Source organism: Vanellus vanellus (genome assembly GCF_965231255.1).
Source record: "Vanellus vanellus genome assembly, chromosome: 3".
In the NCBI taxonomy this organism is placed as follows: Eukaryota; Metazoa; Chordata; class Aves; order Charadriiformes; family Charadriidae; genus Vanellus; species Vanellus vanellus.
Window position 1 is genome coordinate 51,131,987 of NC_138907.1, and position 27,343 is coordinate 51,159,329.

At 37.4% G+C, this 27,343-nt stretch overlaps 1 protein-coding gene across 2 annotated transcripts in view; it reads left to right on the plus strand.

Annotated features, from left to right (window-relative positions):
- Positions 1-27,343, plus strand: part of PDE10A (phosphodiesterase 10A) — a gene marked incomplete at its 5' end in the record, with an annotated part of 205,720 nt that overhangs the window by 99,552 nt on the left and 78,825 nt on the right. For both annotated transcript variants that reach the window (XM_082480816.1, XM_082480817.1), the window contains one exon: positions 25,326-25,354. In XM_082480816.1, coding sequence (XP_082336942.1) covers positions 25,326-25,354 — 29 coding nt within the window. The remainder of the gene's footprint in view (positions 1-25,325; positions 25,355-27,343) is intronic.

Genomic DNA, 27,343 nt, shown 5'->3' on the forward strand with positions numbered 1-27,343 from the left:
CAAGGGAATAGTCATTAACTTTTATGGGAGAGTAGCTTTTTAATCCAAGAATAACAGTATTAACTTGGGAAATGTTGGGTAGACAAGGCCTGTAATTAAACATTGACCAATAAAGATAAAAAGAGAAAATGTAAAATAACTATATCTGTTAGGATTGCTCGTTCTGTCCATTAAATGAAACTTGCATCTTTGGTGAAAAGACAGTATGTGATCATGCAGTTTAATAGTCTGTTACACTACATGTGCACAAAGAAAGGATGAGTAACTTGTTTATTCAGGGTTGTTCTGTATGCCAGTAGTGCAAACTCAGTTCAGCAAAATTCTTGATACCTTGTCCATATATAATATATGTGTACAAATTCTGCCAACTTTTTTATCTCCCAGGAAGTACAGGAAGCCCTGAGGATGAATGAAAATTCATCTTTTACTGTGGAGATGCCTAGTTGGATATAAGTGATAGTGCCATACTCTGTAAATGGATGATTTTATGTTTCTGTTAGTGGAAGCGAATAAAGGTGTTTGTCTTAACCTCATATTGGAGTTTTTCAGCAGAAAGTTTACTCCTGAAACTGCTCTGTTGTCTTAAGGCTTTGAATTCAGATTGTAAAGACAGAAAAGTACATCACAGACATTGGTATATCCATAGTATGGGCTTAATGAAGGCTATCAATTTTCAGTGTGTCATCCTATAGTGATATAGCTAATGATGACGGTAATTCAGTTACTTTATCCTTCAAAGTATCTATGAGTTTTAGACTAGTTGTCCTGTGCTGTCTGTCAGATTTAGTGCAGCTGACTCAGAGTGTACTTTTCATGGTGAGTCATAGATAATCACATACTCACTTTATTTGTCCTAGTGGTCATTGGTAGGTCAAGTGCTTTGAAGAGGTAGCTTTGTCCAAAAATGATTTCTTCATACTATGCATAGTGAAATTAATCCTGGCAATTAACATCCAACTAGACTATAATAAAGTCTTTTTTTTTTTTTTTTGTTGTATCTTTTATGAATGCATGTTAAATAACGTTCCCACTTCATTCAGCAAGAGGAAGGCTTAAGCATGACTTCATCACCATTGGTTTAGTGCTATACATTCCCTAACTTATTGCTTCAGGTGATGATACTTGTTTAAGTATGTTATAGGAGGGAGATGGGTATTGCACGTAAATGAAAGCTGCTACCTCTGTTTAGCTGCCATAGGCTTTTGTTGAAGAAAGTCTCACGTCACAATTATTCCTCAAGTACTTTGAAGATATTAAGCATGTGGATGGAAGTCACTCTGTTCAAAGTGCGTACTCAAGTTTCAGATTTAAAAAAATCACAAAGTTTTGACATGAGCTTTCTTCAGTGACAGTCAAAGATACAGGTATTAGAGAAAAAGTCCTCCTATAGATTACTAAGTTGCTAAGAACTAAGAAGTAAACTATAGAAATGCCTAGACAATTTTCGCTACAGGAGTCATCAGTAGTCTGAGATGGTATTTTCATAGGCTCTCTGGAAAAATGGATGCATACTAGGACAATAAAGTTTCAGACATACTGAAAATTAAACCCAGATGTATAGAGACTTAAAAGATTCTCATAAAGCTGAATAACTGAAGAATAAAGTAGCAGATAAAAATCAATTTTGACTGATCTTTGCCTCTGAGGCCAAGTTGCATGGCAGAAGTCACATGAACTACTGAACTACTTTTCGCTCCCTCCCTCCCAAATAGGACATTACTTCCAAACTGCCTCCTGGAATGGTGCTGTGCAGGTGCTAGTCCTCTCAACTGAGCCCAGACGTTTTGGGGAAGTGCAAATTGGCAAGGTCCAAGCTATGCTGTGGGTGCAAACAGTAAATCAAGTACTAGTGATGTTCAAGGCCAGTCTTCAGCCTCATTTCCTCTGTTTATTTTAGGCCTAGCCTGAATTAGCTTAAGGCAGCTCAAGGAGAGGTGCTGGGAATATAGTGGAAAAATCAGCCATTAGAGCTTAGCAACAGACAGTTCAGCCAAATGCAACCAAACAGGAAACATCAAGTCATTGGGGAAATTTGTGATTAATTTGAAGTTCAGATGCTCTATAGAGGTCATCTTCTCAAGATACATAGAAGTACAAAGATGACCAGATGTGTAGAAGTCTATGATCTGTATTTCTGAAAGTGAAAAAGGAAGCTTTTTTTTTTAAAACAAAACAAAACAAAACAAAACAAAACAAACAACCCTTAGATCGTTTTGTTGATTCAATATATGCCAAGCTAACAGTTCTATCAACACACCTGAGGGGGGCAATGAAAGGTGAGGATTGTAGGAACCACTTAAGCTGACTTTGCCAATGGAGAATGTACTTGGATAACAGCACACTGAGTTTAATTATGTTTAATTATTTTAATCGTTTAGAAGATTTGAGTGAAACAAGTAAGTATCGATTATGGAACGGGAGGAGATTGTAGATTGTAATCTTCTCTGGGTCTGAGAGTCATGGGATTTTTATAAATTTTTTTTTTTTTTTTGCCTGGGGAACAGTTAAAGCTCAGGTCTGTGGAGGTTTTGGGGGAAATTAAATGGATTATAAAACCACTGTCAACTGGTGTTGACTCAATAACAGGTATAAATTTTATTTGAAAGACTTGTCTTTGAGCATCAGGACTGGAAAGGTAAAAAAGAATTAGTTGTTTTAAGCATAATCTTTTCTCAACAGTAATGTTGAGTTTCTGTTCTTCATAAATTCCATGGAGACGTTTAGGTCTATTGAACTATATAGACGATGTTTGAGGATGCTTGTTTAGTATCCATTGATCTTGTGCTCTTTTGTAGGGGGCTTGTGGTGGAGAGAGGTTAGCAGTGTCTGAATTTTTTGCGCTAGCCAGTGCATCTAGTTCAAGTCAGCTACAAAAAGATCCCTGCTCCTTATAACGCTATTGGCTCTCTATAAAGCCTACCTTGCTTGTTATCTTTACACTGTTAGGACTTTTATGATGCTGCTACCAAACAGAGGGATATTCTTCATTCTGCAACAGACCTGAACTGTAGGAGAAGTCTTACAATTATGACTGTCATGATGGAGACAGTTGGCAGATTTACTTTTTTCATGAGAGAAAAACTGAAGGGCACCCTGCGAAATGAATTGGCTACAGATTTGAAACAACAGGACGTCCCTTCTCACGCAACCCATGCCTAAACTGTGTACTCATTAGCATAAGATATTTTAGATTTTAAAAATGTAAATGGGTTCAAAAAGTGATTAGACACATTCCAAGGAAGAAATACTTCATCAAGAGCTGTTACATACTATGATCCTGATGCAGCTTCCAGCTGAGAAAATTCATAAGCATCTGATTGCTCTGAGGACATACTGGAGTAAGTATACTCTGTGCATCTATAGTCTGTGCTTTCTCTCCTTTTCACATAGCATAGTTTCTTCATACTTTTTCCATAATGGCTAGCCATTGTCATAGGCAATGAACTCGAGTAGATGGACTTTTATCTTGCAGACTACGGCCATTCTTCTCTGTGATTATACTTTAGCTGCCTCTCTAGGACTTACATACCATCCATTGTTAGAATTGTGACTCAAGTTGTCTTAAATAACACATTTGAAGATGCTGAAAAAAAATTGGTTTTATATTATAAGACATTGTTTATGTATCTTTTTAGATAGGCTGCAAGAGGTCCTTGCAGTTGTAACACTCAGGCATCTTTTAAACCCCTTGGAGACAGCACCTTATCCAGACTCTTGTTGCTTAGCTGCAGTACTGAGCTATATTATTTTATTCTCTCTTCCGACCTGCATTATGCAGAGATACCCATAAGTGATGATTGTGAGTCGTCTTTGGCTTGCAGAAAAAGAGAAGTTTTATCTTTATCCAGTTGAAATTTCTGAGTAACACTGAACAATAGAATAACTTTCTAATTTTTTTAATGCAAAGGTAGCATGTTTTTGTGCTCGTTTAGTTGTTCAGCTAACAGAAGGGAGCTCTTTTACAAAGTGCTTGGTCCTCACCCCGAAGTGCTGTTTCATTTCCTTTGTCATTAAATAAATATGGGGAGTGAAAAGGAAAGAGATGATTGCGTTGATGAGGAACAAGGGTTAGAAAATTAATAAAAGACACAATTCAATAATAGATGTGGGAGGAGGCATGTGTGTGAGTTTTTGAAGGATTTATAGTAATTGGGTGTAACAGTGGCATTGGGTTTTGGTGACTGGGGTGGGGAAGTGACAGCAGACTTGTTACAATTATACAAATTTAATTCAAGTGGGTTCTGTGTGAACACTCAGAAATATCTTCATGCAGTGCATCAGGTATTTGTATAGCAATAGAGTTGTTTATTCCTGGGGTTTTGCTGGGCAGTGATTTTAGGCTTACTATAGAACACTTATGGAGGTGGTCTACAAAACAACTTCTAAAGCTAGTAACTATGGAGTGACCCAGGTTTTTTGAATCGGAGTTGTCATGACCCACACAGTGAATGCTTGTTTAGGACAGAAGGTTATTTCATTTGAAGTCTTTAAATTACTGGAATATGCTCTTTTTGCATTGTATAACCTAGGAAGCCATGTCATTCTGACACCTCCTGGCTTACCATCATGTTTATATTTCATGGTATATTGTATAAATGTGCTTTAGAAATAATCTGAATTTTCCCTATTGCCTGTTACTTTACTTAAGCAAAATTTTAGTTCCACAAAAAAATGGTGTGTTGTTACAGGCATGCACTATTAGCAGATTGCCTTTTCCAACCGTTCTCTGGCCAAAACCATTTGTTGTCCTCTCCTTTGCCAATATGCTTGTGTTCTTCAAAAGGCTTTGCTTATGAGTAGTCATCAGTGACAGTAAATCTGATACATTTGACTTTTTGGGGTACCTACTGTGGCAGCCAACTGTATACACCAGGTACAGTGAAAATGGCATCATGCAATATAGGAAGAGAGTATTACAAACCTTTTCTCAAGTGCTGGAGTTTTTTTCCATCAAAAACTCTAATTTGCACTGATTAATAACAATTATCAAATTATAAATCAGCATGGTTTGAGCAGGTCTGGCAAAACAATTTAGACTCTTCAAAAGGTTTGGTGTTTCCATTCATAATAGGTGACATGAAGCAGTATTGGAGAATCACAGAAACAAAGCAAATCTCAAAAATACTGTTGTCTGACATGGTCCAGTCCAGCATCTTTTATTGATTGTTTTCAGAACTGAATACTGATGAATGGACCACTGGTGCATGATGGCAGTTTTGTATTTCACAAATAAGTCTTTATGATATGAGAATGGATAAACTCAAATTTAGGAAAACATACTACAACTGAATATTTCCTCACAGGCAGATTGATTTAAGCATTGCCAAGATTGGCCCTTTGACATATGTACATAAATAATATGCTTTTAAACACAGTTGGAAGAAACTCATCAAACCTGTGCTTTCTTTGTGGATGGTGGATTATTTGAACTACTTCTTTGTAGTGTGATAGTGGAGAATGACCCTCCTGTTCACAGATGTGGATGACTTCTCAAATTCTGGACTTGTCATTTCTTAGTTTATGTAGCTGTCCATAAGCTAGTTATCTGGAGGTGCTTTGGAGCACTTCTAGGAGTATAGAAGTGCTCATAGAATCTAGAAGTGCTTCTGGGATCAGCTGGAACAAATTCATTGGGCAGATTTCTGATTTTTTAGAAGACCATTTTTAAATAGGAACAATGGAAGAAGCAAAGGCATATACACAGAATCCTCAGGAAAAAATGTCAGGTTAGAAGTTCAACTTTTTTCTTTTTTTTTTTTCTTCTTGTAAATCTGTAGTTAAAGGAGGAGAAGATACTTGATTTAGCCTTTCTTCATTCTTAATAGATGTGTATAATATCTCGTGGATAAATGTATCTTAGTTCTTGAGTTGTTATACTTGTTTTTCTGTACTTTTGTTGTGCATCTTACGATACACGGTAACAGCTTATTACAAATAATACAATATTTTCTCTGAAAGTTTTCTCAACTCCAGAATTCATTGGTTGCGTTTTTGAAGAGCTCTCTCTTCTACAGACTGTTAAGAAATGATTGCCTTTTCCTGAGTGATAGCCTTTACATAGACTTTCTCTTCAGGCATTGAAATCAACAACTGCTTAGGTCAGCATCAGCTTGTTTATGTTTTTACCTTATTTTCCTTTTGATAATTGGGCAGAATAAAGCCTGGTGTTCCTTAATTTCCTCTACCTCCCTAGGCTTGTCATTTTTTAAAAAAATATTTATATTAATATATTTGTATAGTTCTGAGATTATTGAGATACACAATTTTTAGTAGGTTTTAATTTCAAGGTCTTCCATTTCTTTTTGTATGTCACAGTGGTGAAACGATTTCCTTTGGTTTCAAGCTGCTGCTTCTCTTGATACATCCAAATCCCTCAGACATGGCTGTATGTCTTTCAGTGCTCTTTCTGAAGATGGATTTTCTTAGAGTGCAGAAATGGAGACACTTGTCTGAAGCCTTTTTTTTTTTTTTTTTTTTTTTTACAGCAGTTAGAAGAGATTTGTCTCAGAGCCAGGCAGTCAGGGGCTTTCTGACTGATGGCCAGCTTCATTTAATAAAGCTTTGGTGAGTTCTGACTCTACTTTTACGTCTTAGGAAAAAAAAAATCTTAATAAGGGCTCCTGTCGTTACTATTTTCATATCCTCGAGGCTCATCTGTATTTGTCAAAAGTCTAAGGAAAACCATTGCTGTGGTAAGTGACAAGAAGACACATTTCCATAAGAAGAATCAAGTAAAAGACAGGCGGGCATATTTCTTCATTCTTACTAGGGCCCCACAAAACTGTTTGTTTCTCTTTCAGGGTATTTGCATCAGATATCACTTTGGGTTTTGAAAATGTTTTTAGAACATGTCCGTGATCCAAACCTGGTGGAGGAATCGGTGAAAACTGGCTTTGCAACTCTTGTGTTTACTTGAGAAAACAGATTAGGAATCTAGAGAACAGTATTGAATATCAGTTCTGACCTTCCAGTAATCCTGTTATCATCTCAGTCTGACCTCTGCTTTGAAAATACCTCTGATTAATTGCAAGAGAGAACGAATTGAATTAAATGTTTTGTTTTTTTTTCATTTGACATCTTTAATCTTCACAAATTTTCCTTTCAGTGTTTGCACAAAATATATGTTGAGTTCCAAATACTGGCATCCATATAGTCTGGAGAAAAATCACATAGCTCCAGTTCATTAAATTCTACTAGAAAAGTCTAGGTTTATGCAAAAGCAGAATGTATTTTTTTCAGAGAAAAGATATCTAGATTTCCTTATGTCCAATTGAAATGACGCAGGAGAATACATCCTGAACAACGGTGCTTCTCTTTCAGTTGATGATACAAACGTCATCTTGTTTTGCTTCTAAAAATTATCTAAAGATGAAATCTTTGTGACTTTGGCCAAAAAGATATTTTATGTGAAGAATTACTGTGTTAAAGAAATTGTGAGTACCTAAGCATTTATTCCTGCCTTTCATACTGAATTAATATCTGAAGAACCCTCCTAGCTTGTTTATAAATCCTCGCCTTTTTGAGTCCTTGTACAAATTCAGAATCTTATGAATTTTCCACTGCTAGGTTTAGTATTTACCAGAAAAATTACTGCTCTGAAGATTAGTGTTTCAAAGACATTGTGGCATAATACATGACAAACTGAGTTCCTCTGCCAGTAGAGAAGCTTAGAAAACAGCTTACCTGCTTATCCCATTTACGCTTTTTGTAAATATCCTCGGCTAAGTTCTGAGTAAAGATAGGAATATGAAGCAGTTTTGTGTAGTGGTTTCTTTAAGGATTCCCTTATGTACTGAAACTGGAGCCCATTAGGGTAGCATAGGACAGTTAAGAAATGGACAAAACCGGGGGGGTAGATATACTTGGACTAGAAAAAGAAAGAATGCCTTGTATAATGTATTGCTGATGGAGGGCTGAGAGGCTCATCCCTTTCAGCTAATTAACACCTCATACATTCCAACAAATATGGAATACTTATTGTTTTTCATTTTCTTGCTGATTTTCATTTCCAGCTATTAGTAGATCAAGAAGGATGTGACAGAGCCTTGATTTCTTTGGGCTTAAAGAAAACATAATTTCCCGAATATAACAAGTTTCAATTCCAGTAATAAGTACTATTTTTATTAATATTAGCTGTTAACTTAAACAGACAACCTAGAGTTTCTAAAAGAATGCCTGCGGTTACATACGTGTTTTAGGATTAGGGGAAATACTTTTATACGTCAAATTAAAGGACACTATTGCTAAATGATATATGGAACGAGAAATAAGTCTAGGGTCTGATAGTCTGATAATATTTTAAAACAGAACTGAAGCATTTAATCAGGATTTTTTGCTTTTTTTGATAATTAAAAAATGATGGTTACTAAAAGAACACAGGTTTCTGTCATTGAAATAATTCTTTTTGAGTATTTGTTGTGCTGTGTTTTCTTTGGATCAAATTATGTACAATATGGTTATGACTAGCATTAACCAGGTGATAGATTAAATTGAAAGATTATTCTTCTTAATCTTTAGACTCTAAACAACCTCCCAATATGTTGCCAACATGAATGTGTCTTTGGGGACAGAACCCAGTCTGCACGACATGGCTGAGTGCCAAGTCTTTCCCCTGGAAAGCCAGCTATTATTTTCTGCTTCCTACTGCACAGTAGGGTGCATCCACCCCTTTACAGCATTCAACCATAGCTTTTTATTTTACAGTAATCTTTTGCATTAGATAGTCACAGGAATAAATTTTCTCTAGCTGTGTAGGTCATATTTCTCCCAAGCCAAAGCTGAAACATAATAGTCTCATTTCATTCCTAAAGTGTCTTTGTAAAAATTATAGACTCTAGCCAGGATTTTTCTTGGAAATACACACATTTTTACCCTGTCACTGACACCATAGGCATACCTTGTGCAATTTCATTGGCATACTATGGTAGGCAAGCAAAAAAGAAAGTAAATTAGGGAGTAGTTTTGCATTGCTTCATTATACCTGGAATTGCAATGGGAAAAAGGAAGCAGTAAAGGTAATAATATAACGTAAATTGGTAATTGGAATCGCAAGCATCTTTTAGAACACAGGGAATCTGCCATTGTGCTATCAAAGTGAGCTCCTCTCCATGCTTATTTTCTTCTTGAGCTTCGACCAAATAATTCAAATCCAGGAAGGTGACAATAATTCTAAATCTTTATCCCCTCCCTCTTTTGACTGTTCCTAAAATCTTCACATCTAAAGAGTCAATGTTAAATTATTTAATTGTAGGATAGATCAACAGAAGCTGCTCAGTGGTATGACTTAGCTGTGTTTGTCTTGAATGTTAAAACATTAAAGATTTGAAGGTAATAGTGTGAAGTCTCACATAAGCCTTTAGCTGCATGCTGTATAGGTATCTAAAACATATTAAGCCTTCTTATTCTTTCCAGTAATATGCTAGAGGAAACTAATAACTAGAAGACATCTCTGCAACTGCTACATTTCGCTAAAGAGAATGTGTCTGGTTTTGTCTCCTGCCTGAAGGTAGCCATAATTGTGGCTTTTTTTTTTTTTTTTTAATATGAAACTATTACATATGAAGGAACTTGTTATGCTCAAAAAAATATTAACAATCAGCCTATCAAAACCACCTTTCAATGCCTACTTAAGAGCCTGAGATTCTGAAGACTCTTTTAGTAGGCACCAATCTTGAATAGCCCAATCATTCAGAAACTGAGATGCCAGTGAGTCCTGTCTGCTCAAGCAGTACTCACTCAAGCCAGAACCTTTTGGGTCCCAGGAAATAACTTGGTGGTCGATCTATGTCTGCGGTGCCTGCCCTCAGCTTCCATCCCTGGGTACGTATATCCAGCCTTTCCCTCGCATTGGTCTTTGTGCTTATGTAATTGCAGATTGTATCTACAGTTCACTGAGTTGCTACAGCTGAAAACTGCCCCAAGGCAGTGGGGAGAGAGCAAAGGTGGCAACTCAGGCTTAAATTGGTTTTTGCTGGTGTGGACCTGCATCCTGCAGTTTCTGTCTAGATAGGTTTGGCTCTTCAGGAAGAAACAGTTTCAAATACTGTAATCTGAGATTGCATCAGTTGTAGTAGATTAAGTAATAGGTGCAGATTGGCAAACATTGGATAAGGTTCGGCTAATAGATCCATCAAAAGAAGAAAGAAGTGCCATGCAATTCTTTAAAATCTGGAAAAAATACACATTCTGAAATAATATAAATCCCTCTTTGAATAATTTTCCATTCAGGTATCAAAGCGAGGTCTTTCCAAGAATGACATGTTAGACTAGATAAAATATGCTCAGAGTGGACAGGGTGCTTAAAGCAGTTAAACCTTAACACAGATTGTAGTAACAAAAAATGCAGAGAGAAGTGGTGTACATCTGAATAAATCAGCACATATGGGAACTGATACATATTAGTTTGGAGTGAAAGCTGAATTTTCAATGTGTTAGCTATCTCTTTTTATAGTGAATCCATTTTGTCACATTTTGAAGGTGACAGGAATTTGCATCCTTTTCAAGTAAATTAGAATACTAACAGACACCACTTTACTGAGTGGAGACATTGCTGTGGCTGGAAGAAAGACAATAGAAAGCAAGACAAGCAATTACAAATCATATGATTCCTAAGTGAGTTCTGTGTAGGCTAATCATTCAAGATGGTGAAGAGAACAGCAGATAAAGCATCTCAGGTATCAAATAAGCCAGTCTGGCACAGCATTTAAAAGCACTGACACGTGTGCTAGGCGCATTTGGCTGACCTTTTGTTTATTTTCTGAGAACATCGCTTCAGAGAATAAGACTGAAATTTCTGTGGGGTTTATTTCTAGAGTAATTTCATTGTTACTTATTGTATATCATAGTATGAATTTTACTTATATGTTTAAAGAAAAGTAAATGTAGCAAAACCAACAGGCTTTTTCCCCCTCAGCTGTCTTATAGACTGTCTAACTTGAAACCCTTTGTATAGAATTCAGGCTCAGAATGCATGGAGTAACTTGGAAGTGACCCTGGAAAATAAATTACTGTTTTATGGAGTTTTTCATGCATTTCTTGGGTGCTTTTGTTTCATTTGGCATTATTTTTTTTTTATATACTAACTCATAAATGTGGGTTTATAACGGTTATTTGTACTTTATGCTATTTTGAATGCTTCGGCTTTATTTGCAATATTATTGTCTTTTTTTTGTATAGTTAGTGTTGTCTAATGAACTTATAAATACTTCATTCTACTAGAATTTTAATAATGCCATCTGTTCACTCGATGGAAAATGGCAAAGCACATTGAAGCAACTGCCCTTTTTTTTTTCTTGACAGCTGTATTTTTAAAGCTCAAGATTTAAGTTTCCATTTTTTTCTTTGACAGTGGCAGTGAACAATATTGCAAACAAAAGGATACATTTTTGTGCAAACCTTACTTTGTGGATTACATGTATGAATTTCTTTAGATGTCGTTTGTTTTTTTGATCAGTAATAAACAGTATTATTTTTTCTTTTTAGTAGAACTTGTTTTCTATGGTGGCAGAAAGTAAAGTAATCCTAGAGAGGTCAGTAAAGTACATCACAATTAGTAGCATCTGACGTCTTTGTCCAAGTTTCCTGCTCATCCTGGCATCTCTGCCTCTCTCTCCCTGCATCTCCTCCTTTTGAAACTCTGTTGTGAAGCTCTCTTCTTCGGCTCTCCTTCCCACTTTCAGTCTTGCTTTATTTAATTATATTGTTTGTCTTTTGAACCACCAGCTTTATTGTGTAGCTATTAGGCTGTTCTCTTTGGTATACTGTTTTGTAACTTAATCTTACTCCTGCAATCAGGTGTCAACAGAAGTGGTCTGATGTTTAGAAATGATCAAGTCCCTAGTAGCTCCTGAATGACTTAGTGCTGCTGGCTATTTATTGCTTGTGAAAATCAGGTGGCCTTCTATGTGTGCCTACATGGATGTGAGACCTAAACGGATTAACTGATGCAGCTCCGGTGTTTGTTAATGAGGCAGATGCAGAATATAAAGAAAGCGTATAAGGAGCAGTTGCATCATGGAGTTGTTTTTCCAAAGTCCTCTTCCAGGTAGTTGTGTGGTGCTTGCTTATGTAAGAAACTCATGTTGGTATTGCCAGAACTATATGGCAGGTCTGACGAAGGAAGTTGGGAAGAATGATGCTGTAACAGACAAAATATGAGATTCCTCAATCATGACTGTTTCAAAGCTATTTTGAAGGCATGAGGAGAAGGGACTTAGATTATGAATTACCCTTTTCATACTTGCAGGAATAGATTTCTCGCTTGGTTGCCTGCTCTCAGTGTGTGATCATTAGTAGTTCTCTTAGATTGACAATTTGGGAGATAGACACAGCTCCTTATCCCGGCAGGTGGCAACTTCAGCCATGCTGAAGAGGTACAGTTGACTCTGATTCCCTTTATTCAACCAACAGAAGTGGTGCTTCCACACTCTCTTACTGCTGTGTTAGATATAGTTTATTAGCTTCCCAGCTGATTTCTTTATATATTTCCTGAGTTCTTGTTAGTATTTCAATTAATTTACCATCTGCATTGGATTTTGTTAGTTAAATAAAAAAACACATGAAAGTAATTTTGTCTTGCCTGAACACATCCAGTTTTTCATTTACTCTAAGCTTGTATATCTGTATTTGCAGTTTTCTTTTGGATGTTTCTACAATATTTTTTTCCCTTGTTCCTTGATAGCTATCTGTCACGTAGGCTGTGAACAGAGAATTCCTTCTGAAACTGCCAGTGTAATCTGTTCTCTGTATAGGTCTGTGTCTGAGGCAAGTTTGCCTTGAAATCTCTAAATATGGGATGCTTTCTGTCACCATGTCACCGAGTCTGTCTCATATTCCTAACTGCAGAGGTACTGTGATTTACCTCCCTTGCTTATGGTTGAATGTTTCCGTCAGATATATCCTTACGATGGGGCAATGACCTGTGCCCGATAGTACAGCCAGTCCTCTGTTTGAAGCTTGTGTCAGAGTTTCTGTTCTTAAAGTTGGTATGCAGCAGATTTGTTGCCATAGTGGAGTGTGAGGATGTGCTGGTAGGTATATTCAGAAATGAGAAAATCATTGGTCCACTGAGGACTGTCAATTTTTGTGGAATCTCTTAGAGAATCACTGTGGATAAAAGGACTGAGTAATCTGGATGCTGATGTGCCAAGGTGTTTAATGACCGTAACTTCTGAGGTATGTGGGCCATTAGGTGCCATGACTTTGCAATGTGTTCTGGTGCTGAAGTGTCTGATGTGGGCTGTCACAGTGTGTCCTTGAGGTTTACACAAGACCAATCGGAAGTATATAAACAGAGTTTCATTTGGAACAGTTTTGTTTTCAGCCAGGAACAACTGGTATGTGTCACACTTATATGCTTTTTAGTAAGCTCACTGTCCAATATTATAACCTTCTTCAATCATTTCACATCTTAAATCAGAGATTCATTATATAGTGCAGAGCCTTAAGATGATGTTATAGGGTCACAAGTGGCTGAGTCTCCACAACTTAGTGAATTATCCTTCTTACTTGAGATGTGGTAAGTCATCATGCCTGCTTATAGTTGGGGCATTTAACTTGCTTTCATTTCAAGGAATTGGGTGCATGGCTGGTTTAGAGATTTTTGGAAATCCTAGTGCATTTATTGCTGCCTGAAAACTTTTCTAAGCCTGGCCTAGTGTCTTTAATACTGTACCTGCTACTAGGGAGAGTTAAAATTTTGCATTTGTTGAAATGCCAGTATAAGAATATTGAACTCTACAGCATGTCTTGGATTATCTTTTTTTTGTTGTTGTTGTACAGCAACCAAGAAGATTTTTTTTTTTTCTTGTATAATTCCTGTGGCTTATAATTATCTGTCATTATAAATCTTTTCATAGTAAAACTGTCTAGTTTAGAAATTCAGATGGCACTGTCATTATCTTTCATAGAGAGCTATCTATAATTTTGTAGTTACATATTCTGTTCCTTTACACTCACTGAAGTTATAATTATTTTTTTTTCTAACAGTCTCCTTGCAAGCAAAATGTTTCACTCGTGGTGGTACTGATAAGTAGTAAATAGTTCAGTCTTCTCTTGGTTTCCATCTCTTTATCTTGGTAGTGTAACATGTCATTTTTCAAAGACTCCAAAGTCCTGAGTTATCTGCATGTTGTTATTCTGTAACATTCAACACACAGTTACTGAAAGCTTGATTATGATTAAAAAGAAATCAGCCAAAATACCCCAAAATCAAAAAGGCTTCATTAGTAAATTTTTTTCTGTCGCTTTTTCTTCTTCAGCATTATCCAGATTAATTTGAACAGTTTCTCAGTTTCTCTGTTTTCAATCTCCAGGGTAAAATAAATAAAATACACCTCTAATACAAATGTATGTATGTTGTAGTTACAGTACGGTTTCTTCAGAGGGATTGAAATGATTCCCCTGACGTAAATATGTTTCACACCAGATCACTACACCCTCCCATGTGGTAACCTATCATCTCAAGCTCTAATGATCCCTTACCCTTGTTGACGTTAGCAAACTTTTCCTCTGGGGCATTTTCTTTTGTCAGCTGGTCTAAAGAGAAGAAAACTGCTCGGTCTTGATTTTTCTGCACATGTTGAGGATTTTACTGCAAAGTTCAGTAACGTGACATTTGTTTTCGATGTAGTCAGAGACAGAGAAACAAGAAAATCCGGCAGGCTGCAAAGCTTCTTGTTCTACTTTAGATTCTCTATAGCAGATAAACACTGGATCTGAAAATTTTGAACAACTTCAGAAGACTGTGATCGCTTACAATTTTATTTGTTTTTCCCTCAAAAAAAATGCTATGTGCTTCTAAACAGAAGGAGGTGAAAATCCAGTAAACAAAAAGGTGGGGATGTGAAAAAAATGGAAAGAATTAAAGGGAAAAAGTGTAGTAAAAACGTTGGTATCTGATGCTCTTTTCCCCCAAGGTAAGTGTAAGATTACATTTTTCCCAACAAGTGTAAGACTATTATATTCTCTTGCTGTCACTGAGCCATATGCAGTATTTCCTGCTCCAGAATCTGAGATTTCTTAGCCTGTTTAGGCCAACAAACCTTTGAAGCCTCACTCCATGCCAGGGATGGGAACTTCATGGTGCTGAGCTGCGTGCACTGTTATCCCATCCCTTGCCTTGTAGGGCTGAGTGGGGGATGGACAGTATACAGATGTTGGGGAAGGAGGAGGAAGTGACTTTCCTTGAAATTCTCCAGACAGCTTATCAGTCAGGAAGAGGTATTCATGGACTAGGAATGAACAAGCCAAACCCGAGTCACAGCAGAGGATGCATAGTCATAAATGTGTTTTAAAATATCCAAGTGTCTTGCAATGGACAAGATCCAACGTGGCTTTCTTGGGTTGTTGGAGCTTTGTAGGACCTGCTTCGAGTAGTGTTCTCTTATAATGATCTCCTTCAGCCCTGAATCACTATACATAACAGGAATGCCGTGACATTTAATACATAAAAGCATTTCTGGTTTCCAATGCATGCTGTCGCAGTTCTATTGATTTCAATGGAATTGCTTAAGGTATATGTCTGAGTAGTATTTGAGCCAACAGCGATGTAATTTTTTCCTTCTCATTGAAAACACCTGCTGAACACTAAAACTTCAATCTTTGTGCAGTATATTTGAAACATATTCAAAAGTGAAGGAATAGCTCTGTTCCGTAGCGAGAGAACAGCTTAGTAGTGTTAATGCTGTTTCTGAAATGCCTCAATTGCAGTAAACTTTAAGGATACCTTATACTCGGCAGCCAGCAGGGTTCTGGGACCAAAAAACAGGAGAAAATCAAGTTTGATTTAACAAGATTGATACTGAAATTGTACTGGATGAGAGACTTCCTTCACCAGACATGTTTGCAAGACCTCTAATCAATTTTAAAGAAAGCTGCCTGCAACTGCTAGTGCAGTGAATGCCAAACAGAACTGAGTGTCAGGCAAGAAAAATGGTAGGTATAGGCAAAAAAATATAGCTGTAAAGTGGTAAGGATGAAAAAAATTATAAGTCGTTATACATGCTCTTGAGCCTATTGTCTGGTGGCTGTATTCCAGTAATAAGCAACGATGATTGCAGCTTGTTGACTGATAAGATAGATGAACTAACCAATTTAACACTCTCTTCATTCAACAGCCACGTTGAATAGGATATGAAGTCATAGGCTAATTACCATAAAACACAACTGTAGACTTTCTTGGTGAAGTACAGTCACTGCTGGAAACTATTAAGTTTCTTCCTGGTGGTCAGAGACCAGGCTCCAACATGATTTTTGCTGAGGTGTATTCAACTTGAGAGACTTTTACAGAATTACATGAAACTTTTAGCTGATGTGGGGAGGATATCATTCCACAAGTTCAGAGGCATATCCATCATCCTGCTATTTAAACAGAAGTGAGAACGTAAGTCTATGTTAATTATAAAGCAACTTCCTTGATTATAATTTTGTGGAAATACCCTGCTTAGATTATCCTAAATTGTCACATCAAGTATACAGTTGAGAATTTTTTGTCCATGGATATGGAAAGTGCGGAGCTACTATCAGTATGCTTTGTACTGCTAAGTAATTTCAGGAACAAGAGCAAAATCTGGATCTTCTGTATGCCTTGCTATTCTCACAAGGGCTGGTGATACTTTCAGATGGTCCCTTTTTGGAAGTTTTCTGGCCAGAATAGGTTGTCCTGCGAAATTGCTTCAAGTATTTCATCAGTTTTGTGAGGGCTAAGACCACAGAAAACAATGAGCTTCCATACATTCAGGTGTCTCTACCTAAGTAAAATGCATTGTCTTCTGGCTCCTATTTTGTGTAGTGCCCTGTTTGCCTATATGCAAAGGAGTGGATAAAAATTTTAGGACACCTGGCAGACCATATATTTCTCTGCTTAGCATCTGCAATGAAGTCTTGGTTCAGGACTTATTTATTTTCTGATCCGTGTTAATTTGTTGTTTAAGAAGAAGAAGAATTGGGCATCCTTTTTCAGGAACTTTTAAAAATGTGGGTCTTACTGTTGATGTAAAAAGCTAGAATTCATTTTTTTTGTCCTGCTTCAAGGAAAGAAATCTAGTGTGCCACCAGGGATCAACACTAATGAATATTCCCTTTCAGTGTCTAAGTCTATGCCTAAACAAACTGTGTAAGTTTGTTTTCTGTGAAGTAACAGTACAAGTACTTCTGAATTGTGAAATAAATCCAGACAGTTGAAGGCAGGAGAGCTGTTCAGGTGCTCTGAGTGAGATTGTGCATTAAGAAGCAAGAAGATTTTTTGAATGACGGCTTTAGCGTTTCTGTTATATATGTGTGATAGTTGCCGCTTTAGGAAACTCACCCACAGCTAAGGTGGCTTTGCAAGTTCTTACAAATTCAGTGGAGGCATAAGCTGCCAGATGCAGTGTGTCTAAAATAAGGATGCAGAGTCTCTCAAACAAGGATGCTAATTGCAATTAAAATAGACTGACCAACTCATCTGATTGGTGCCGTTCTACCACAGAAACAAATTAAACCTGGTAAACTTTATTTCATGGTGGTGAGATCAGCCTTTAACCAATCTACACTTACTGATGTGGAATTTCTATTCACGTGTGGGTGTATGACACTTTTCGAGGGAGGAAAAAAAGCAGCAAAGATATTTATGCTGGTCTAATTGCATTCTAAACAACTTGTGTCTTGTTAGCTGAAGGAAAAGGAGCCTAAAGCAAATTTTGAAAAGAAAAATTATTAGGTCAATCTGACATCTGCTGTGTGGGAAAACATTCCTTGGGAAAATGTGACTGCACAGCTATCTGGAATCTCATAAACAGAATTAATCCTAAGCATTTGTTTGCTGTCATCAACAACAATGGTGGACCAGCAGTAGTATTTAGCTATACAGAACAAAGAACAGCATAAGACCAGGGAGAAAGTGCAATATTGTTTTTCCAAAAGAGTTCCTGTGATAAAACTAACTAGGCATTAGAATTTTTTGTTTCCTTGATAAATGCATCAGAGTATCATATCTGAAATGTTGAAATCTTGCTTTGCATTAAAGTTGTCTTTGTGACCACTCTGGCTTAGCATTTTGCAGTTGTTGGAAGATTTTTCGCTTTTTTTTTTTGAAAAAAAAAAAACCCAAACAAACAAACGTGTAGAAATACAAGTATGAAATGAGATTATTTTCTTAATGTACAAAATAAAATCTGAATTTTTGCTATTAAATGAATTGTTATACAATTTAACTCTCCTTCACACGTTAACCTCCCCAAAAAACAACCCCAACCCAAAACCTGGCCTCGTGTATATTGTGCCAAGTACCAAACCTAGCCGCATTTATACTGTGCCAAATGCCAAACCTTCTGTGGAGTTTTTTTTTTTCTGCCTGTTCCCTTTCTTGTTTTCTTCTTCTTCCTATCTTGCTTGTCTTGATTTAGTGTGGAAGCTTTCCCAGATGGATGTTGTCTTTAATTACCATGCCAATTATTATGCATATCTGTAGTGTGCTGTGCACTTGTTAACTAGAATTGTACAGGTAGTAAAGCTGAGGTATTAAAGTCTGTTAAATTGTAATTTTGTTCTTAAAACCCAAATCTTTTCATGGAACTCTTCTCATTCTTCCATGCCTCCTCCTGATGTCACTAACCTCTGAAGAGGCTTTTTAAAATAATAATGTTTGCAAAGTTGCCAAGATGAAACCAAGTGTAACTTTATTCCTGTGCTCTAGGATAGTTACCTGGTTTTAAAAGTTTAGAAAGTGAACCATTTTCTGCACGTTTGATGGGCTGAACCAGCTCCCTGTGGGGTAGAAGAACATTATTGCTGGTGCAAGGGTTTTGGTCTGCAAACTTGGTGTACAGTGGTGGGGAAGCCCTTGAAATTTAGTCCGTTCCCCACAGCTTGCTGGTTTTCCAGTTGTGGTATCAGTGTGTGTTTATGCTCAAATTAACAACACATTGACATAAAAGAGTTTATAACATCAGCTAAACCAGGGCCTTCTGCTAGTGCCTAGTCACTGGTGCTTGCTTAGTGCTTCTGGAGGATAAAATTACCTCTTGCTCAGGTTGTGTGCTCTTCTGAGCTGCTCCCAGCACACTGCTGCTGACTACCTACCTCGCTGTGCATCAGGCCACATTAAGAATCTTGGTATTAGAAATACTGCTTGCAACAGCCTCGACTGAGCCGTACAGCCAAATTAATGTATGTGTGTGCAGTGATTTCTTTTGTTCAAGAGTTCATTGCTTTATTTTTGAAACTGTTAAGAACAATGTTGGCATATTCAGAGTTCCAGAACTAAATCATACATGTTTCTTGAACTACTTTGTGTTAATAATTACATCGGGTATCACAAAAAAATAACATGATCCTCCTAAATTCTGTGAACAGCAGTACTACCAACAAATGGAATTGAGAGGGTGACACTCGTGTCATGGTTGACTGTATTTGATGTCTAAAGAAAAAGTGAACTCCAACTGAAAAGCCTCTAGTGGCTGGAGCATTTGTGTGACCGCTCACAAATACTTGCTTTCTCCCACAGGGTGTTTATTTCCCTCAGTGCAGACACTAATAAGATACTTTTCCCCTATCTGGCTGTTTTCCCATGCAATATGCTATAATAAATGGAGACCTTTATATTCAAGCACAGAATTTTTTTGTGAGATTTAACTCTATAGCAAGCTGCTATTTATTGATGTACGTAATGTCTCTGAATTTATTTTAATGGTTAATCTTTCTTTAAAAGCTTCATGTTTTACAGGGATGGAACTTGATTTACAAACAAGAGATTGGTGTGTTTGTACCTTTTAAACCGACAGAATTCATGGCTTTTAAATAAACAGGAGTATGCAAATTGAGGGTATTTTTCATCAGCCCCCTGTTACTTTCATATATTAACTAATCCTGTTTTTTGGCTATTAAAATAATTTGTGGGAAGAGCTGCTGTTCCAATGTTCTCTGTATTTAGCTGCAGAAATTAACTCATAAGGGAAATATCATACTCTGTGCTATGGATAAAACCACAGCAAAGCGGTGCCAGCACTGAGGTATACGTGTTTACCTGGGCCTTAAAGACTTCATCTCCAGAAAAGCAACTTGATTCACTCATGTTTCTTCCTTTGCTCTTGGGGTAAAAAAAAAAAAGGCATCTTGTCAGGCCTTTGAATGCTTTTAATATGGAAAATTATTTTCTAGCTCATTGTGTAGTGATTTAACTTGCATCTAGATGTATTAACAGAGTATTTGATGCTTTTTTTTCCCTTCTCCCCCTCATCTTTTGCTTTCTTCGTTCCCCTAAAAATATCTCCTATTTTTCCCACCAATTCATAATCCCTGAATTGCAAACCTTATCTATGGAGCTCTAATACCAAACTTCCCAAGCACTTTGTTTGTCTTTCTTCTGAAAAAATGGCATATTTATTATACCTTTTTCTTATTCTGAAAAAGTATTGTCTCTGATAATTGTTCTATAAAACTTATCTTTATTGCGTGTCGTAGGTGTTACTTTTTTCTTTCTGCTCTCTTAGCATATTTCTTTTGATTTCCTCACAGAAAGAAATCAAATTTTTTTTTTATGTAATCACCAGCTGCCCATTGTCATGTCTTGTACCCAGCAAAATGTAGCTAGACCTGGACAGGGTCTTCATATGTTACCTTTATACAACTTCTTAATAAAAGAATTATTCCTTTATTATAAATTAAAGGAAGTAACAATGAATCGCAAGGCAGGGATGTCACCTGTGTATCTCATGTTAAACAAATCAAAGCATAGTGTTATATATGTGTGGGAAGTTTCATCTTGCATTGATGGCATTTGTAACATCTTGTTCAGACTATGTTATTGCGTTGTTAAGTATCTCCAAGAATAAGAAGTCATTAATTGCTCTTTCTGATATTGGAGTGCTTAATTTTTTTTTTTTTTATGGTTACCCAAATAGAGATTATGTAGGCTTTTATACTGTGTCGTAAGCTTTAGATTTGGTACATTTAACCTATCCTCTGTCTATCACTGGAAATTGCAGTGGCAGTTATGTCTCGCAATGGTGTGAAAGCCATAGGATTGTGATGTGTGTCATTTATACTAGATACATTACAATAAATCCTTTTTGTTCCAGTAGAAGGAGATAACTAGTATGATTTACTCATGTTTTTCAGCATTTACATACGTGATTTGGGTAAGAGGATGCAGGGTTGAAAGTAATTTGAAAAATTTAGGTGGTTTTTTTATTAGGGTATGAAGTTATTCAGGGTGCTAAAAGTACTGAGTACCTGAGAGATAAAACAGCTGAAAAAGTTAATACTGATAGGTGCGGACTGCTTTACATGGGGGAAGATGTTTCTAATTTTACATATATAGTAGTGGGCTCTTAATTGGTTGTTAGCACTCTGTAGAGAGAGATTGGTATTACAAAATATAAATGTTTAAAAATGTTAGCCCAATGTTTAGTAACTGTCAAGAAACAGGTAAAATGTTAGGAATTATTCCTTTCAAATAGAGAGCAGACTCCTAAATCATCCCTGTGTCATTCTGTAAGTGTTTTAACTGAGCTGCAGTATTGCCTGTAGTTCTGGACTTCCTGTCCTGGAAGGATGCAGAGGGATAGAAGAGGCAGGATCGGTGAGAATGACCAGCAGTGCTGAGTGGCTTGCTTGGCACCAGCAGCAAACCAGACCAGACTTTTCAAGCCAGGAAAGGTTTTGATGGGGTGTGAAGCAGAGAAGGGCTCGTTCAAGAGATCTGTAGAATCACAGGCTCCATAGATAAGGTGAATGGAGGGCACCAGTTGAAATTCATAATATGCAGATTCAAATTAAAATAGAGATAGTTTTTCTCATAATATGTATTTATTTAAACCACGGAACTTGGAGAATATTGTGAATGCTGAAGGATGGTGCCTCAGGTTTAAACCACAAACAAACAAAATCTAACACACCTCATATCCCCCAAAAGTGTGAGGAATAAAACCCCATCCTAGTCTTTTAAACAGAAAAAAATATCACCACTGATTCAAGAGATGTTTGATCCATTGGTTATTGAAAACTGAGAGTATAGTCCAGGGAAAGTGTCATTATGTCATCACTTGGTTTTGTTGTTCATATCTTCCATTGCTCACTGTCAGAAATCAGGTAGTCGTGGAGATGGATTTTGAGTCTAGCTTTGGCTGTTTTTGTAACTGGTATAAAGATTAATCTTGTCAAGGAAGATAACATCACTGAACGTTGCAGAGTATATGTTATACATTGCATTGCAAACAACAGAACTACCTTAAATAGTGCAATTAAGTTTATGTCCGTGTTCTGCATGTATAAATTACTAGTATATCATTTGACTGGAGGTAAGAGAAGACAATCATCACTGTCAAATATTTTTTCTTTTTTTTTATATCACTCAATTTTGAGGAGAAATCTGTATGATTATCATAGAATGGTTTGGGTTGGAAGGGACCTTGAAGATCATCCAGTTCCAACCTCCCTGTCACTAGCAGGGACACCTTCTACTAGACCAGTTTACTCAAAGCCCCATCCAACCTGGCCTTGAACACCTCCAGGGATATGGCATCCACAGTTTCTCTGGGCAACCTGGGGCCAGTGTCTCACTACCCCCAGAGTAAAAATTTTCTTCCTATTATCTAATGTAAATCTGCCCTCTTCCAGTTTGAAGCCATTTCCCCTTGTCCTATCAGTACACTCCCCAATAGAGTCCCACCCAATCTTTCCTGTAGGTCCTCTTTAAGTACTGGAAGGCTGCAGTAGAGAAGTCTCCCCAGACTCTTCTCTTCTCCAGGCTGAACAACCCCAACTCTCTCAGCCTGTCTTCATAGGAGAAGTGCTCCATTCTTCTGATCATCTTTGTAGCCCTCCTCTCGACCTGCTTCAACAGGTCCATGTCTTTCTGTTGGGGGCCCCAGCACTCGACTAAGTACTCCAGGTGGGGTCTCATGAGAGCAGACTAGAGGGGCAGAATCACCTCCCTCAACCTGCTGGCCAAGCATCTTTTGATGCAGCCCAGGATGCAGTTGGCTTTCTGGGCTACAAACGCGCATTGTCAGTTCATGTCCAGCTTTTCATCCACCAGTGTCCCCCAAGTCCTTCTCCTCAGGGCTGCTCTCAATCCATTCTCTGCCCAGCCTGTATTTGTGCATGGGATTTCCCCAACCCAGGTGCAGGACCTTGCACTTGGCCTTGTTGAACTTCGTGAGGTTTGCACATGCCCACCTCTCAAGCCTGCCCAGGTCTGTCTGGATGGCATGCCTTCCCTCCAGAGTACTGATTGCTCTGCACAGCTTGGTGCCATTGGCAAGCTTGCTGAGGGTGCACTCAATCCCACTGTAAATATCACTGACAAAGATGTTAAACAGCACCAGTCCCAATACCAACCCTTGATGAATGCCACTCATCACTAGTTTCCACTTGGACATCTAGCTGTTGACCGCAACTCTTTGAGTGTGGCCATCCAGCCCATTACTTACCCACCGAGTGGTCCATCTGTCAAATTCACGTCTCTCCAATTTAGAGACAAGGATGTTGTGTGGGACAGTGTCAAATGCTTTGCACAGGTCCAGGTAGATGATGTCAGGTGCTCTTCCTTTATCTGCCAATGCTGTAACCCCTCATAGAAGGCCACCGTATTTGTCATAGATGATTAGCCTTTAGTGAAGCCATGTTGGCTGTCACCGATCACCTCCTTATATTCCATGTGCCTTAGCAGAGTTTCCAGGAGGATCTGCTCCACGATCTTGCTGGGCACAGAGGTGAGACTGACCAGCCTGTAGTTCCCTGGGTGTTCTTTTTTATCCTTTTTAAAAATGGGGGTTATATTTCCTCTTTTCCAGTCAGTGAGAACTTCACCGGACTATCACAACTTCTCAAATATGATGGACAGTGGCTTAGCAACTTCATCCACTATTTCCCTCAGGACCTGCAGATGCATCTCATCAGGTCCCATGGATTTGTGCACCTTCAAGTTCCTTAGATGGTCTCGATCTTCTACAGTGCATAGTTTTTCATTCTCCCAGTCCTTGCCTTTGCCGTCTATGACTTGGGTGTTGTGGCTATAGCACTTGCCAGTGAAGACTGAGGCAAAAAAAAAAAGAGAGTTTGTTCATTGGAAATTGGGTTTTGAATATGTTTTCTAGAAAAACAAATTTTTTGCTTTGTTGTTTAAAAGTTCATCTTAAATGGCAAGATATGATGAGCCTTTGCTGGTGATAACATTGAAATACTTGTAAATGTGTCCTTCTTAAGGGGCATCTTGAGATCCTTCCTTCACCTGGGGATGATTTTGGAGAAAATGCAGTGTGTCTGCTGTTAAGCAGCTTAGGTGGTACTATATCTGTATCTGACAGTTATCTGAAATTCCACTCAATGGAGATGTATCAAAATACGTGTAAGTTAAGGGCCACAAATATAACCATATGATTTTTCTCTGTGAGATTAAATCTATTAGTGACTTAAAAATAATTTCCGAGCATAGTAATTTGATTCTTAGTATCAAGTAAAAGGTTACAAATAGTTCCGTTCATGTTTTCAGAGGCAGCTAACCAACTGGAGGTTTGTAAGTGTATGTTTAAGCTGCTTTTGGTATGTTTGAGCTGGAAGTTGGAAATTCTCCCTGTGGCAGATGCGTTCTTGCTGTGTAACTACATTCCCTTTATTTTCAGAAATATTGATCAATGTTTTAGCTAGTGCTCTGATATTGTACCTGTGTTTGGTTTTACATATTTAAATTACAAAAAAAAATGCATGAGAGTCTACTTTCATTTGAAATGACAAAGTATTATAGTATGTGTGTGTATATATGTAAAAATATAAAACCTTGTAATCTATGCTTTTAACGTGTTATGCCAGATCACATCAGTCACATTCTTTTATTCTTATGGTTGCAAGGCTTTTTTTCCGCATCCAAGGAAGTCAACAGTAATAGCATCTTTGATCTTCAGAACAGAAAGTCTAAGTCTACTCACTAACATGCTTGTATATGTAAGATGTTGGTGGCATATATTTGGTAGTTGAGGGCTGCCTTCTCAGAAGAGAGTACTAACAATTGCCTTACTGAATTGGAATATAAATGTAGGAGAATGATATAGGACTTCCTGGTGTAACTGGCCTGTGAATTGACTTTATGAAATGTAGGAAATTTCGTATTCTTATTAAGTCAGGACAGAATTCCTCAATACTTTATCCTAATTTTAATTCATTTTTAGATTTAGAAGTGTAATAGATTGTAAATGCAGAGCGATCTCAGGATACATCAATTGCTTTATTGAACTGTTCTAGAAAAATTTTGTACAAAGGAGCGAAAATTATTTCAAGTGTGGTATCTTTTTTTCATTCACTATAGAAACTCCCCTGAATGCCTAATTTTTTGTTTTGTTTCCTCTTAGATGAATCGACTCCTAAAGAAGTCAGCAGGGTAAGTGCTGCTCTCTATCCCCTCTAAAAAGAAGTGGAGTCTCTGAGGCACACTGTTCACTTGAGATTATTTTTGTGCAGTCTTTGATCAAGATTTGATTCTATTCCCTGGACACGGTGGATCTCCAGAGGAAAAAAAAAATTGGTGTACCGACTGACTAGAGAACAGTTAATAAGGAAAATAAATATGAAGAACACTTGATTGGCTGTAAATAAATTAAAGGATATTTTACATTAAGGAATTTAGAGTTCTCACAGTGCTATTTTCATGATCCAGTTTTAAAAAGGTACTTCACGGAAACCAGGAAAATCATGGGACTTTGAGCGTAACAGCAAACTATTTAATCAGTGTTACTGCCTCAAGAGATGGCAAGCATAAGAGGAAACAAGGGAAGGAATATGCCCTATCTAATAACTCCCTTTGAGATGTGCTGTGGTACAGATGAGCTAAATTCTTCAATTTGAAATATTTTGCACTATACTGTATGAAATATAATTTAAAATCTAAAAAAAAACCATATTCAGTAATAAATTCCCAATTCTAGCTTTACATCTGATTGTCCTGCGGAATATCATTCTGTGTCTGAGGACTAGTTAAGGGGATCTGTTAGAAACTAGTGCCTCTGCTGGCAATGACAAAAGATCAGTACAGGACAATCTGTTGCCCTCAGGATGTGTGCAGTCAGCCTGAATCACCCAAACATTATTTCGTTTAAGATGAAGGAGCCACTTACAGCTTTCTGAGGTGGAGTCATAGTCCTGTTTTGCTCCTCTTCTTGAATGTCTTGCATAAACTAGTTAATGTTCCCAGGAGAAACACAGTAGCGTCAGACACGTATTAAAAATAAGGCTGATTGAAAGACTGCAAAAGCTGGCTGGGTGGTCTTGCTCTCAGTAGAAGTCCTTTGGAAAATACTAGGGTGTGTAAGGAGTGGAGATGTGCTGGTAGTGGAAACCTCAGTTTGGTAACCGTGAGAGCAGAGGGCTGGCATAAGGGGGAACTGAAGTTCCCCTCTCACGAGACTATGAAGAAGAGATTAAATGATGTCTAAGAAGAGTTTATTTAAGCAGAAATTCACCATATACATGATGTGCTATGGATGTATAAGGGTATTGAGAATTTAGGGGAAAATTAATATTTTTTAGTAATTTACTAATTCATAGCACATTTTTGGTCACCTCTTAGTATCCAATGGTTATGGCAATTGAGTAAATAGCTATTGGTGCAACCCTTTAAAGATTATTGTTATTAGTATAGCTGTATATATATATATATTTATTTCAAAATAATTAAAGATCTGCCTAAAAATATCAGGAGCTGCAATTATTTCTGTGGAAGAAAGTTCCTTTTAATTGTTATTGACTTGGTAAATAGATTAACATTTTACCTAAAGATCTGTAAAATGGAGTTACAAAACATATCTGGGTTACCACATTTAAGCTATTTAAGGCAAAACAATAAAGCCCTGGAACCCTGAACCCCTCTGTGTCTGCCATGGCAGTCACCCCCCTCTGTCTCTCAGACACACTGGTCCCAGCCATCTCAGCCCCTCAAAGTCATATATATATATGACTTAGAGTTTTCCTGAAGATGGATGGGCTGTCGCTTCAAATCTTGGAATCAGTGGGGTGCAGATGATACTTCAGATGTTCTAAAGCAAAGGTTTTCATGTTTTCTCTCCTCCCCCCCCCCCCCCTTTTGTTTTTGCTGTTAGTCATTGTGCACTTGGTGTGTACACTGTCCTACAGTTTTTTTTCTGTAAAGTACAATACTTGAGGGCACTCAGTAATGCACCATGCTTCAAATGCACATGTTTGATAGTTTATAATATTTTTGAATAATGCTGTGTATAATAATGTAAACCTTTGTAATACATCCTCTTTCTTCAGCAGCAGCTCAAACAGATGCCAGTTTAATTGAAATCTGAACATAAATTAGAATTTAAATTAAGAAAGTTCTGTATGTGAATAATGTTTTTCAGACAAAAAG